At 48.0% G+C, this 13,092-nt stretch overlaps 1 protein-coding gene across 2 annotated transcripts in view; it reads left to right on the forward strand.

The window, feature by feature from the left end:
* Window positions 1–1,012: 1,012 nt before the first annotated feature.
* Window positions 1,013–13,092, forward strand: part of CTCFL (CCCTC-binding factor like) — a 28,313-nt gene continuing 16,233 nt past the window's right edge. The window contains exons 1-7 of one of the 2 annotated variants that reach the window (XM_081832184.1): window positions 1,013–1,330; window positions 1,397–1,519; window positions 1,964–2,189; window positions 6,742–6,912; window positions 7,224–7,357; window positions 9,777–9,897; window positions 11,219–11,368. In XM_081832184.1, coding sequence (XP_081688310.1) covers window positions 1,013–1,330; window positions 1,397–1,519; window positions 1,964–2,189; window positions 6,742–6,912; window positions 7,224–7,357; window positions 9,777–9,897; window positions 11,219–11,368 — 1,243 coding nt within the window. Of the gene's footprint in view, window positions 1,520–1,963; window positions 2,190–6,741; window positions 6,913–7,223; window positions 7,358–9,776; window positions 9,898–11,218; window positions 11,369–13,092 lie in introns of both variants that reach the window. The other variant, XM_081832185.1, reaches the window with a different exon arrangement.

Here is a 13,092-nt window from a genome sequence, read left to right on the forward strand (position 1 = left end):
GCTCCCCTTCCCCTCCTTCTGCATTGGCCCCCCATCTCAGCGCCCCCCGCAGGTGCCCCCTCTACTTCCCTCCACATCCATTCCCAAGGGGTCTTTGTGCACCCCTTGCAGGTGTCCCCCTATTTCCCCTCCATAGCCATCCCTCCCAGGTCTCAGCAGCTCTTGAGGGTGCCCCTCCCCCTTTGGCTCCCCCAGCATCCATTGCCCCCTCTCCCTGGCTCCGCCCCTTGCACGCCGACCCCCCCCTCTTTTCCCGCCCTGCGCTTGCGCACTGCCGCACTTGACCCTCGCGCCCAGGCGGCCCACGGGCGGCAGGCAGTGGCGGGCAGCACGCGGCACGAGGCAGCGGCCACCGAGACGGGGTGGGCTGCGCGGCCAGGCCACGCCTCCCGGGTGAGGGGCCACCCCAGGGACTAGACTCCAGCCCCTTCCAGAACACAGGCTGCTCCCACGTGGGTGGGTGGGAGAGGCCCCGGGCTTGGCGTGGAGGGAAGGGGCCAGGGAGGGACCGGGAGTGGGGGCGCCCCCAGGCCCAGAGGGTGGGCATACCGGGTCTGAAGCCTGCTCGGCTAAGTTTGCGTGAGCTAGAGGCTCTAGGCCCAAAGCCCGCGTGGCGCAGATGGTGCTCAGCCTGGAACTGTGTAATGGTGGAAAGTTTGCTCAGGCCCCACCTTGCTAGCCCTAGTCCTAGCGTGCGGGTTTGCTGAAAGCCCGCTCAGGCCCGAGCTTCCTAGGCCTAGCAGTGTGCACTGGCCCATCTGGGGCCCCACATTGCTAGGCCTAGCATTTGCATTTGCTGAAAGCTTACTCAAGCCCAAACTTACTAGTTCTAGAATCTTCTGGACTAACTCCTGCCTTCGCCTAAACACTGTTTAGGCTCAGTCCCTTCTAGGCCTATGCCGAATCAACTTAGTCCTGACTCCTGGGAGGCCAGGACCTTGTCATGCCTTGATCCAACCCCACTGTGCCCTACCAAGACTGCTCTCTTATTTCTCACACAGGCCACTTCACGATGGCAGGCACTGAGATCTCTGTCCCTCCCGAGCAGTTTACCAAAATCAAAGCACTGGAGCTGATCCCAGAAGTCCTATTAGAGGAGGAGGAAGATGGAGGGTGCAGAGGGAGGGAGCCCCCGGGCCCCGGAGACGTGCAGGCCCCGGGCCCCTACGGGCCCCTCCAGGCCAAGGTGCCAGAGGGAGAGCAAGAACCGCCACTCACCACGGAGGAGAGCGAGAAGCACATTCTGACCCTGCAGACGGTGCCCTTCTCCGAAGACGTGCAGCTGCAGGACATCAGCTGGCTCAGCCCGCAGCCCCAGGAAGGCCTGCAGGTGATGGTCCAGCAGGCCGGCGGCGGGCTGCAGTCTCTGCTGTGGCTGGGCGAGGGGACCCATCAGTGCGTCGCCGTGAGCATCCAGGAGGAGGTGATGGAGCTGCACGTTCTGGAAGGCAGCATGGCCGTGGCCAGTGAAGAGAGTAAGTTTGTGGTGAGCCTGGCTGAAAGCGCTGGATTGCTAAAGGTATGGCTGGGTTGAATAAACAGACCCTGGGCAGGGTGGTGGAAAAAAAACTCAGACTGCATTTGTTCTTTTCTTAGTTGCTCTTTGTGCACCATTAGGTAGAGACAAGCGAGTTAAAAGTTGCAGTTTAAATTACACACAGTAAAAAGACCACCCAGGGACAATCTTGGGAGACCACCTGTTCTTTTCGAAGAGTTTAAAAAGTTACACCAAGGAGAACGCTATAAGGCGCCTTGTGTTTTTAAAAAAGTGTTATGTTTCCTTCCCCAAACCCTGGATGCTTAATAATTATGGTGTCGGCATTTTGGTTGCAATAGATGATCTTCTGTGCTTCTTTAATTCTGGTGTTTCTCTCTGTGTTCTATGGATTTATCAAGGCAAAGAGTTTAATGGATTGTCATTAAGAGTACAGTATTTGTGTGAATACTCATTTTTGTTTATTAGCTTGAGAAAGGTCAGGAGGAGGACCAGCTGCTGGCTGAAGGAGGATTCAATCTGCAGGTGGGAGAGCAGCTCTTTTTTGTGGAAGCGAAGCCTGGAGATGAAGGAAGAGACGAAATTGTGCTGACCATTTCAGACTTAAACGTGGAAGAGCAAGAAGATAAACCTGCATCAAGTCAAGGACATGTTGAGAAAGCCACCTCTACAAAAAACCCAAAAAAGACGAAGGGTAGGCCAGCTCATGTAGCATAGGAGACCGTGCATACGAGGGGGCTGCCATTGTTCTTTAGGAGACCGAGATGGTGGTTGAAATTTCATGTGGTTGACTTTTAGGTGCTTTCCAACTGCCAGGAAATGGGAGAAACTTTAAACTAATGTTCTGTGTTGTGAATCCAATCCAGAAGAGTTTGTGTCTTGGACACAAATGTTTTTAAAGCAGAGTAGAAACGCTTCTGGAAAGTGCTGTAGAGACACATAGAAGGTGGGCCCTGATCTGCGCCTGGTTTGCAGCCCCATGGGGGGAGGAAGGGTGGCGCTGGGCTGATGGAGGCAAGGGCAGGGGCCTCAGGACCAGAAGAAGGAGTGATGTCCAGAAGGCAGCAGAGTCGCCTTGTAGGGAGGGGATGCTTAGGTGAGGCCAGGGAAGAGAACTCAGAAGCCATTAAGACTGGGGATCCCATTCTAGGCAGCTGGAAGCGGCCTGTGGGGGTAGCTCCGAAAGTATGTGGCTTCTTACTGATGGGGGACAGCTCCTCAGATGGGTTCTCAAAGAGGGAGATTAGGCCAGGTTAGGAAGGACCTTGAAGCTCAATTCAAGTCATATTAAAATTAAGATTGCATGGCGGCCGCAGCCCACGGAGGGAAGTTGACTCTCAAAAATTACTTGTTTAGCTTTTTAGAAAATATTAGTTTCTCACTTACTTAAAACAAGAGAGCTCACCCCCCAGACCTCAGTTTCTAGCTCATTTGTATAGTCCTCTCTGGCCACACGTGGCTGTTTCCTCCCAGCAACGGGTGCCAGGGCCGGGAGGTGACTCTTTTAAAAGTCACACTGCCTGTTCTTCCTACATGTGGTTCAAGTCATTCATTTAGGTTCATGGCCTCTGGCTTCAGTAGGCGGCTGAGTTTGCAGTCTTTGCTATAATGTATGTACATATATATCATGCTTCTCTTGTATTTAAATCAAGAGATCATACCCCCAAATTCCCAATTCTTAGCTCATTTTATTTTTCATCTATTCACAATTGTGTGCAACTGTCCCCGCTAATTCCAGGCTCTTTTCATCCCCCAAAGAAAAGTGAGCCACAGGGACACCTGGGTGCCTCAGTGGGTTAAGCGTCTGCCTTCGGTTCAGGTTATGATCCCCGTGGTGCTGGGAATGAGCCCCAGGTCAGGTTCCCTGCTCCTTGGGGAGTCTGCATCTCCCTCTTCTTCTGCCTCTCCCCCCTGGTTTGCCCCCCCAAAATAAATAAATAAATAAAATCTAAAGAAAAACAGAGAAGTGTAACCACTTAGCAGTCATCTCTGGACATTTCTTTAAGTGGACTCATACACATAAAGTATGTGGCCCTCTGTGTCTGGATTTCTTCACTTAGTGTTATCAGTGCTTCGTTCCTTCATCCCTGAGTAGCCGTGCGTCATACGGATAACGCGGGTTTTGTTTCTCCATCCATCCATCCATCACCATCTGGGCTGTTTCTGTGTTTTAGCCAGTGTGAGGAGTGCTGCTGGGAGCATTCACGTACAGGTTTTTGTTTGCACGCTCTTTTCCTATTCTTTTGGGTGTGTTCATAGGAACAGAAAGGAGTCGCTGGGTCATATGGTCGGTCTGTATTTCAGTCTCTATTTCGGTTTTTGAGGAATTCCCGGTTCCTGCAACAGCTACACCAACTTACGTTTTCCCCCCAGCAGTGTGGGAGGGTTCCAGGGTCTCCACACCCTTGCCAGCACTTCTTTCCATTAAAAAAAAAAACAACTAGAGTCATCCTAGTGGAGATGAAGAGTGACCCCGTTGTGGTTTTGATTTGTATTTCCCTGATGCTAATGATGTAGGAAGATGGTGAAAAATTAACTGCAAGATGATATGTTTTCATGTGCTTATGGGCCATTTGTATGTCTTCTTTGGAGAAGGGTCTACTGAAATCCTTTGCCTATTTTTTATTTTTTTAATTTTATTTTTATTTTTTTAAAGATTTTATTTATTTATTTGACAGAGAGAGACACAGCGAGAGAGGGAACACAAGCAGGGGGAGTGGGAGAGGGAGAAGCAGGCTTCCCACTGAGCAGGGAGTCCGATGCGGGGCTCGATCCCAGGACTCTGGGATCATGACCTGAGCCGAAGGCAGACGCTTAACGACTGAGCCACCCAGGCGCCCCTTTTTGCCTATTTTTTAATTGGTACCTGTATTTGTTTCCTGGCACTTGGGCAACAAAACACCATGGATTGGGTGGCTTAGAGAACAGGATGGTGTTCTCTCACGGTCCCGAAGGCTGGAAGTCTGGGATCATGGTGTTGGAAGGCTCTAGGAAGGGATGTGTTCCAGGAATGTGTTTTCTCTCAGCTTCTGGAATTGTCCCAATCATGGCATTTTTTTTAGCTCATAGTTGTGTCACTGGTCTCTGTCTCTGTTGTCACGGAAAATTCTCCCTCCCCGTGTGTGTCTACCTGTGTTTCTTCTCCCCTTCTTCTAAGGGCGCCAGTCATACCCACCCTCATCCAATATGATCATCTAAGCTTGATGACATCTGCCAAGGTCACCATTACAGATATTTGCCATTAGGACTTCAGTGCATCTTTGGGGGGATCACAATTCAACCCATAAACCTTCTATGTCAAGTTTGTTGGGTGTTGTATCATGAAGGCCATTGGAATTTGTGAAGTGTTTTTTCTGAATCTATTGAGATGATGGTGCTTTTCTTCCCCTTCCTTTTGTTAATATGGTGTGTTGCACTGATTGTCGTATGTTGAACCATCCTTCCATTCCTGGGATAAATTCCACTTGGTCCTGGTGCACAATCCTTTTAATAAGCTGCTGGGTTTGGTTTACTAGTATTCTATTGGAGATTTTCCCATTTATATTTATAAGTGGTATTGGTCCATAGTTTTCCTTTTGTGTCTTTGGCTTTAGTATCTGAGTAATACTGGCCTCATGGAATGAATTAGGAAGTGTCCTACTTTTCTGTGTGGGAACTTTGAAAAGGATTGATGTTAATTCTTTAAGCTTCTGGTAGAATTCTCCAGTGAAACCTCTGGTCCTGGGGCTTTCTTTGTGGGTAGTTTTTTGATTAATGACTCAATCTCTTTATTTGCTATGGGGCTATTAAGATTTTCTATTTCTTCTTGAGCCAATGTTGGTAGTTTGTGTGTTTCTAGGAATTTTCCATTCCATCTGGGTTATCTGGTTCTTTGGTATACAGTCGTTCAAAGTACTCACTTATAACCTCTCTCATTCTGTACAGTTGATAGTAATGTCCCCACATTCCTTCCTGATTTTGCTTATTTGACTTTTCTCTTTGTATCTTGGTTGCAAGTCTAGGTAAAGATTTGTCAATGGTGATCTTTTAGACAAACCCACTTCTGCTTTTATCGGTTCTGTTATTTTTCTGTTTTCTATCTCATTTATGTCCACTCCGATCTTCATGATTTCCTTCCTTCTGTTAGCTTTGGGTTTAGATTTCTCTTATTTTTCTAGTTCCTCCAGATGTAAAGTTAGGTTATTGATCTGAGATGCTTTTTCTTTTTCAGTGTAGGTGTTTACAGCTAAAAGTTTCCCCCTGAGCACTGCTTTAGCTGCAGTCGGTAAGCTTTGGTCTCTGGGGTTTCACTTCCATTCAGCTCAGAGTATTCCACAGTGTCTTTGAGATTTCTTCTTTGACCCATTGGTCATTTGTGAGTGCGTTGTTTAATTTCCACATATTTATGAATTTTCCAAATTTCCTTCTTTTATTGATTCCTGATTTCATGTCATGATGGTCAGAGAGCATATGATTTCTATGCTTTTTTTAAATTTATCGACTTTTTTTTAAAGATTTTATTTATTTGAGAGAGAGAGAGAGCACGAGCCGGGGGACAGGGAGAAGGAGAAACAGACTCCCCGCTGAGCTGGGAACCCAATGTGGGGCTCAATCCCAGGACCCCAACATAGGGCTCAGTCCCAGGACCCCAGGACCATGACCAAGCCGAAAGCAGACAGACGCTCAGCTGACTGAGCCACCGGGACGCCCCTAATTTATCGATACTTGTCGTGTGGCCTAACACATGGTTTTTCCCGAAAAATGTTCTGTATGCACCTGTAAAGAACGTCCATTGTGCTGTTGTTGGGTGGAGTGTTCTGTAGATCTGTTATGTCTGTTTGGTTTATAGTGTTAAGTCTTCTGTTTCCTTGCTGATACTCTGTCTAGTTGTCCTCTCCATTGTTGAAAGTAGAGTACTGAGGTCTCCCACTGTTACTGAAGTGCTTCTTTCTACCTTCAGCTCTGTCAATTTTTGCTTCAGATATTTTGGGGCTGTGTTATTAGGCACGTATATGTTTATGATTGGTCTACCTTTGTGATGAATTTGGTCTGTTCTTGTTGTATAATATCCTTGTCTCTTGTAACAGATTTTGTCTTAAGTTTGTTTTGTCTGTCACTAGAGTTTGCATGAAATGTTTTTTGTTGGGTTACCCCATGACACTAAAAAAAGGACGTGCCAAGTTGCTTTGCTGTGTTTCAGTGGAATTTGAACATCTCAAGGAAGATTTTTACAAATCTGTAAACTCTCCATCTTCTTCTTCCTGCAGAAATAAAACGAACCTTCCACTGTGATATCTGCATGTTCACCTCTTCTAGAATTTCGAGTTTTAATCGTCATATGAAAACTCACACGGCTGAAAAGCCCCATATGTGCCACCTTTGCCTGAAAGCCTTCCGCACCGTCACTCTTCTGCGGAATCATGTCAACACCCACACAGGTAAACCAGAAGAGAAGGATCTTTCCCGTTAAGGATAAGTGTTAAAATTATATACGAACGCGAAATCTGCCTATCTGCACGTCAAAATAACATGTTTGGTTTCACGACTTCAGTTTTGTCTTCGATTTTGCCTAAAAACATCAAATGTTATAAAGATTTTTCTCCTATATGTCTGGCGTTTTTGTGATTATAAAGGGTCTCTTCTTAATTTTTAAAGCATTCTGAAACTGAGTCTAATTTATAGGTTATAAATTCCTAGGAAACTGTGTGGCTAAGCCTTGTTTAATAGGATAAACTATGGGATTTTTCAGGAACCAGACCCTACAAGTGTGGTGACTGTGACATGGCGTTTGTTACCAGTGGAGAACTTGTCCGACACAGACGTTATAAACACACTCACGAGAAACCCTTTAAGTGTTCCATGTGCAAGTACGCCAGTGTGGAAGTAAGTTCACTCATGTACTTAAAGCTTCATGGCGCTCTTAGTAAGAAGTTGATGTGAAAGTTAAGCTACGCTAATAGAATCTCTTACAAAATAGGTTTCACTAAAGATATTATTCATACAAAATCTATGCAGGAAATAATACTCATTCTGTTTTCTAAATTTAATATAGGAAATTGGAGGGGCACCTGGGTGCCTCAGTAGGTTAAGCGTCTGACTCTTGATTTCGGCTCAAGTCACGATCCTCAGGGTTGCGAAATTGAGCCCCATCGGGCATGGAGTCTGCTTAAGATTCTCTCTCTCTGCCGCCCATCCCCTGCTTGCCCTTCTCTCTCTCTCTCTCTAAAGAAAAATAGAAAATTGAATTTTTTTTTCTTTGATTCCCAATTAGTGAAACCACAGCAAAATTACAAATGAAATTACTTATACTTGAGAGATGTTTCTCAAATGTGTTAGAAAGTCCTATCTGGCGTTTTACGGAGTGTAACTCTGTTCTACAAAATCCAGGGGTATTTGGTCTAAGAGAACACAGAACCAATCTGAGTTTTCACTGCAACTTAGGACCGTTCCTCAGTGGCACCTGGTCAGATACAAAACAGCTTGTGTGAAGAATCAGACGTGGCCCATTTCCTCTCTTAATTATAGAGAGACCACCTTTCTCAGACTTCAGTGGTATGTCATGGTCATGTCGGCCAGACTGTTTTATTTATACCTTCTGGCTGGCTCAGCCACACTCCAAGTGGAATGACAGCCGCCTGGGACACCTACCCTGCAAAGTCAGCTCCCTACAAGGAAGGGTTAAGGGCTCCATCGCGCTCTGTTCGCGTGCACGCTGGGTCCTGGGTCCGAGCCCAGTTGGGGACAGATCACACACTCACTCGGAACAGAGTTAGAGGGGAGGGCTGGAGTTTATATAGGCATGATGCAACCGCATTTTGTAAACGAGGGAAGCTCACAGACAGTGTCAGGATTTGGTTCCAAGAAATTTTTCCCCCTATTACTATTTTTAAAAATTACTTGTCATCGGAGTTAAAGGTGGTGGCTGTGTGTGGAAACACACAGTGAAGGTTTCAAAGCACAAAGCCACCTGAGACTCCCTGACTCGAATGGCCCCCATGTTGGTGCCCTGCGTGGTCTCAGCACAAGCTCGTGTGTCAGTGGAGACCCTTCTCGGGGACGGGCCATCCACACGCAGGTCCCTCACCTACACTGAGGGACGCTCTGCCACGGCTCTCACCCCTCTTGTGCAGTTTCCAGGCCCTGCCCTGCTGCTCTGTTGTAAGGGGTAGGGGTAGTAGCCTAAGCTCCCCCAGCACCATCCCTTGGCGCTGGGGCCAGCAGGAATGTATCCAAGCTGCGGGCAGGTTACCACACTCCCAACGGCTTGTGAGCGCCCCTCATTCCCTGCTCCCTCTGAAGCCACGGAGGACGTTTCTGCCCAGCTGCCTTTGCTGCCCGGCTCAGCAAACCTTTCATGCTGCAGTTGTTCACACTTTCTGTTTTGCCTTCTCATAGACTCGAAGACGACCACTTTGCTTCTAAAATTCTAAGCTGAAGCTTTCCGTTCAGACCTTGTTTTCCGTTCTAAGTCTTCTGTTGTTCTCGAATGTTCTCCAGGCTTATGAATGCTTGTCCCTTACTGGGGAGCCAGACCGAGCCTAGCCTTCCTGAGATCGCAGGTAGGGCTGACACTGGCTTTCTGACAACAGCCGCCCAAGGCAGATAAGGGCCTGCAGTAAGTGCATACAGAAAAAGAACAGTTCTAGAAGGTGATCAAACAGTCAAGCAAAAAAAAAAGATCAAACGGAGGGAATATGAGGTTTGCCTTTTAATTAATTGCCTGGGATGTGTAATTAATCAAATTAGAAGTTGCTTCCTTCTACTTAAAAGTTTCTTCTTATAAAGAAACCACTAACACCTAGAACTTGGCCTTACTAGAAAGGGAGGCCTCTCTCCACTCCCATGCCGTTTCGGGTCTACAGAACTCGTAACTGTGAAATGCTTCACAGGGATGTTGTGGTCCATTAAAGACCCACTGTTTCAAGGCTCCCGCGTTATTTACGCCAACAGATGTCTTCTGGCCTCTGCGAGCTGATCTAAACTTGCTTTGGAAATGAAAACCAAATCCTGTATGGCTCTGAGCCACTAGATTTCAGTGTTCCCTTTGTAAAGTGAAGTTGAGTCTGAGAGTCTCTTGAAATTACCGCTCGTTACCCACCAAGGACCTCAGATGCACGCATCAAACGGAAAACATCAGGGCGGAAAACAAAAAGTCATGACCGGTGCACCATGTTGGGCCCGTGAAATCCGCGCTGACGTTAACGTAGGAGCAATTTCCAGATCTTTTATCATGCTGATTAATGGAAGACTCTCAGGACTCTTAAGTGTTGATGGCGCTCCGTGCCCCTTGTTTGTTTCGCAGGCCAGTAAGCTGAAGCGCCACATCCGCTCACACACGGGGGAGCGCCCCTTCCAGTGCCTTCTATGCAGCTACGCGAGCAAAGACACCTACAAGCTGAAGCGGCACATGAGGACGCACTCAGGTAACGCCGGCCCGCCCGGGAGGCCCCGCTGGTTCGGTGCGGTGTCCCTGTTTCAAGGGATCCTGGACAGAATGTTCCTCGAGGCCCGTGGGAAGCTCAGATGTCAGAGCAAGCATCTTCATTCTTCCTGACATGGGGAGTCTGATCCGCACCTTTATGTGCGCTTAGCCTTGGGGTGTGGGGCCGTGGGGAGAAGCAGACCGCCGTCCCGTGTCTGCTTCTGTGGGTGTGTCGGGGATTTAAGTCCCCTGGTAACTGACCCTCCAATTTTAAGGCAGAATGTAAAGTGTGCTGGTTTTGTAATGCACTTAATTTTTTATTTATTTTTAATGGATCTATGGTTGACACATACACTAGATTCAGGTGTACAACAGAGAGACTGTCCCGTCACATACTGTACCCGATGCTCATCGTAAGTGTGGTCCCCTTCTGCCACCGCACAAGCTCACACATACAACGTGATTACAATACCACCGACCACGTGCCCCAGGCCGAGCTGTTCGTCCGCGTAGCTTCTTTATTTTGTAACTGAAAGTTCATACCTCTTAATCCCCTTCATCTCTCGGCGCATCCCTCAACCCCGCTCTCCCGTGGCAATCCCGAGTTCTCTGTATTTATGAGTCTGTTTTGTCTGTTTTGTTACATAGATCTCACATACAGGGGAAATCCTATGGTCTCTGCCTGACTTCTTCACTTAGCGTAACTCCCTCTAGGTCCACCCATGTCGTTGCAAATGGCAAGATCTCATGCGTTTCTGATGGCTGAGCAATATTCCATTTTATATATAAACATATATATACACCATCTCTTTTTTATCCTTTCACCTCTCAGTGGATAGTCGGTCTGCTTCCGTATTTCAACTGTAGTCAGTAACGTTGCAGTGGAACACGGGGGGCATGTATCTTTCCAAATCACTACTTTTGTTTTCTTCGCATAAATACCCAGAAGTGGAATTAGTGGATTATACGGTATTTCTAGCACTTACTTTATATATATTTTTTGTATGAAGACTACGTTTACGTGTATGTCTCGCTCTGTACACCAGGGTGGGAACCGGGTGGCCAGCAGACGAGTAGCCCCCAGATGGTAGGAGGGCCGCCGGTCTGGGCCACCGTCCCCACAGCTGTACTTGCTGTAACGTTGTCTGGGCTTGATTTGGGCATCGGGCTGCAATCGTGGGGCTAAACATACAAGGAAGGGGTTGAGAAAGGGGCCTCGGGGATAAAAGAAAGGCTTTCAGCTCCAGGGAGCGTTGGAGAGGATCCGGGCTTGCTGGGCGGAGCCACCGTGCAGAGGGTCACTTCCGTCGTCCGTGTCACAGGTGAGAAGCCGTACGAATGCCACGTGTGCCACGCACGCTTCACCCAGAGCGGCACCATGAAAATACACATCCTACAGAAGCACAGCGAGAATGTCCCCAAATACCAGTGTCCGCACTGTGCCACCGTCATCGCGAGGAAGAGCGACCTGCGTGAGTGTCTGGCTTACTGAACTTCCTTTAAGGACAGTACTGGTTGGCTCTTAGGGGGGCACAGCCTGGAAACCCGTGGAGCGCTGGGCCTGATGACAGGGAGGCCCTTGGTCTGCAGGACCAGCTCAAGAGGGTTTTTTTTTTCAGAGGTCCTGTGGTGCCATCTAGTGGCGAGACTGCAGAAGTGCGGGTTCATGGCTTGTTTTTGGAGTCCTGGCCTAGAGCCCATTCATTTCCAGGTACACCTGCTAAGCAGTCACGGGTATTTAAGCTCCTAAAGCACTTCCACGGATACTGTTTCATTCCATAGCAGGCCTGTTTTTACAGATGATGGAGGGGCTTAGAGAGACAGCATGAATTGCTCCACGGTCCCCTAAGTTGGGAGGTGCCAGGGTGCCAGGAGGTGGCCTGGAGGTAGGTTCTGACTCTTTTAATGTTCTCATCAGTGATACTCTGCAAACCTTTCTTAGACTCTTGCTGTGATCCTAAAAAGTTCAGGGTGCTGAGGTTACAAAAGGAAGAACTTAAACAGCCCTCCCCTTAGGGAACTCACTTCAGTAAAAGAGGCCAGCCTATGGTCTGAAATCCTTGCTGTGATACGGTATGCCCTCTCAATGGCAAGAAACATCACAGAGCAAAAATGGAATGCACGATGAGCAACTCTGAATGCCAGATTTAGGAGTCTGGGTTTTATCCTGCCCACAGGGAAAACCAGGCAGTGTTTAGGAGTGGGAGCGACCGTGAGTGAATGAGCCTCTCTCCTGTGTTTTGGGGCTTCTGGGCTTCCCATTTCCCGTGATCTTACTTCTCTTACCAAAGCATGTAACACTCAACATGCTAGCACAAATGTAAGTCACCGATTTGCCCGGAGAAATTCCGGAGATGAGATACACGGTTTTGAGAACATTTCTGAAAGAGTGAGGATGTTTTACGAAGCCTTAACTTTTTCTTTTTTTAAAATCTGGAACATTCTGTCAATGTTACGGTAGTTACTGGCATTCCACAAAACACAGCCCAGTGGGACTTTGTAGGGTACAAGAACCACAAGCCTGTTGCCCAGAAAGGAAGCACGAAATGATGTAGGTCACACCCATTTCAGTAGGCGGCCCACTCCGCGTACCTGGTAAGATGCTTTGTGAATCAGTGAAGTCTTCTGCCGCCACTGGACAGATCAGGCTCCTCAGTGACTGAGTCAGCACATCGAGGGTGTACCTCCTCCAGGTGTCTGTTGTGGTTGGCCTTTTCCACAAAGGACCACAAACCACCATGCATTGGACGCAGTTCAGCAGAAATTATTCTAGAGCGTGTCCAGTCAGACCTCACTGCGAGTCCTAGGTCAGTTACGACAGAGGAAAAAACCAGGGCATTGACTTCCAACAGAGCATCTGGGCTTTTTTTTTAAGTTAAGATACAGAAGTTACATGTTTTTAGCGTGAAACCACCTTAACATTATCCCAAAAACCCGCCCGCACCATGATGAGGTTCTCGAGGTGCTTTGTTCAATGAACACGTTGGGTCCGATATGCCCCAGCCTAAACGACATCTCACTCTGTGGTGAAAAGGGTATTCAGCGGACTTGTCAGCACGCGGTGCATTCTTAGCAGCAGCACCCAGTGGGGAAGGATTTCGTTCCCTGGGAGGCAGTTGGCAATATCTAGAGGCATTTTGGTTGTCACACCCGGGGAGGAAAGGATGCTACTGGTATGTACTGGGAGGAGGCCAGG

The sequence above is a fragment of the Leptonychotes weddellii genome, chromosome 10, assembly GCF_054177405.1.
Source record: "Leptonychotes weddellii isolate Sample4059 chromosome 10, ASM5417740v2, whole genome shotgun sequence".
NCBI classification, from domain to species: domain Eukaryota; kingdom Metazoa; phylum Chordata; class Mammalia; order Carnivora; family Phocidae; genus Leptonychotes; species Leptonychotes weddellii.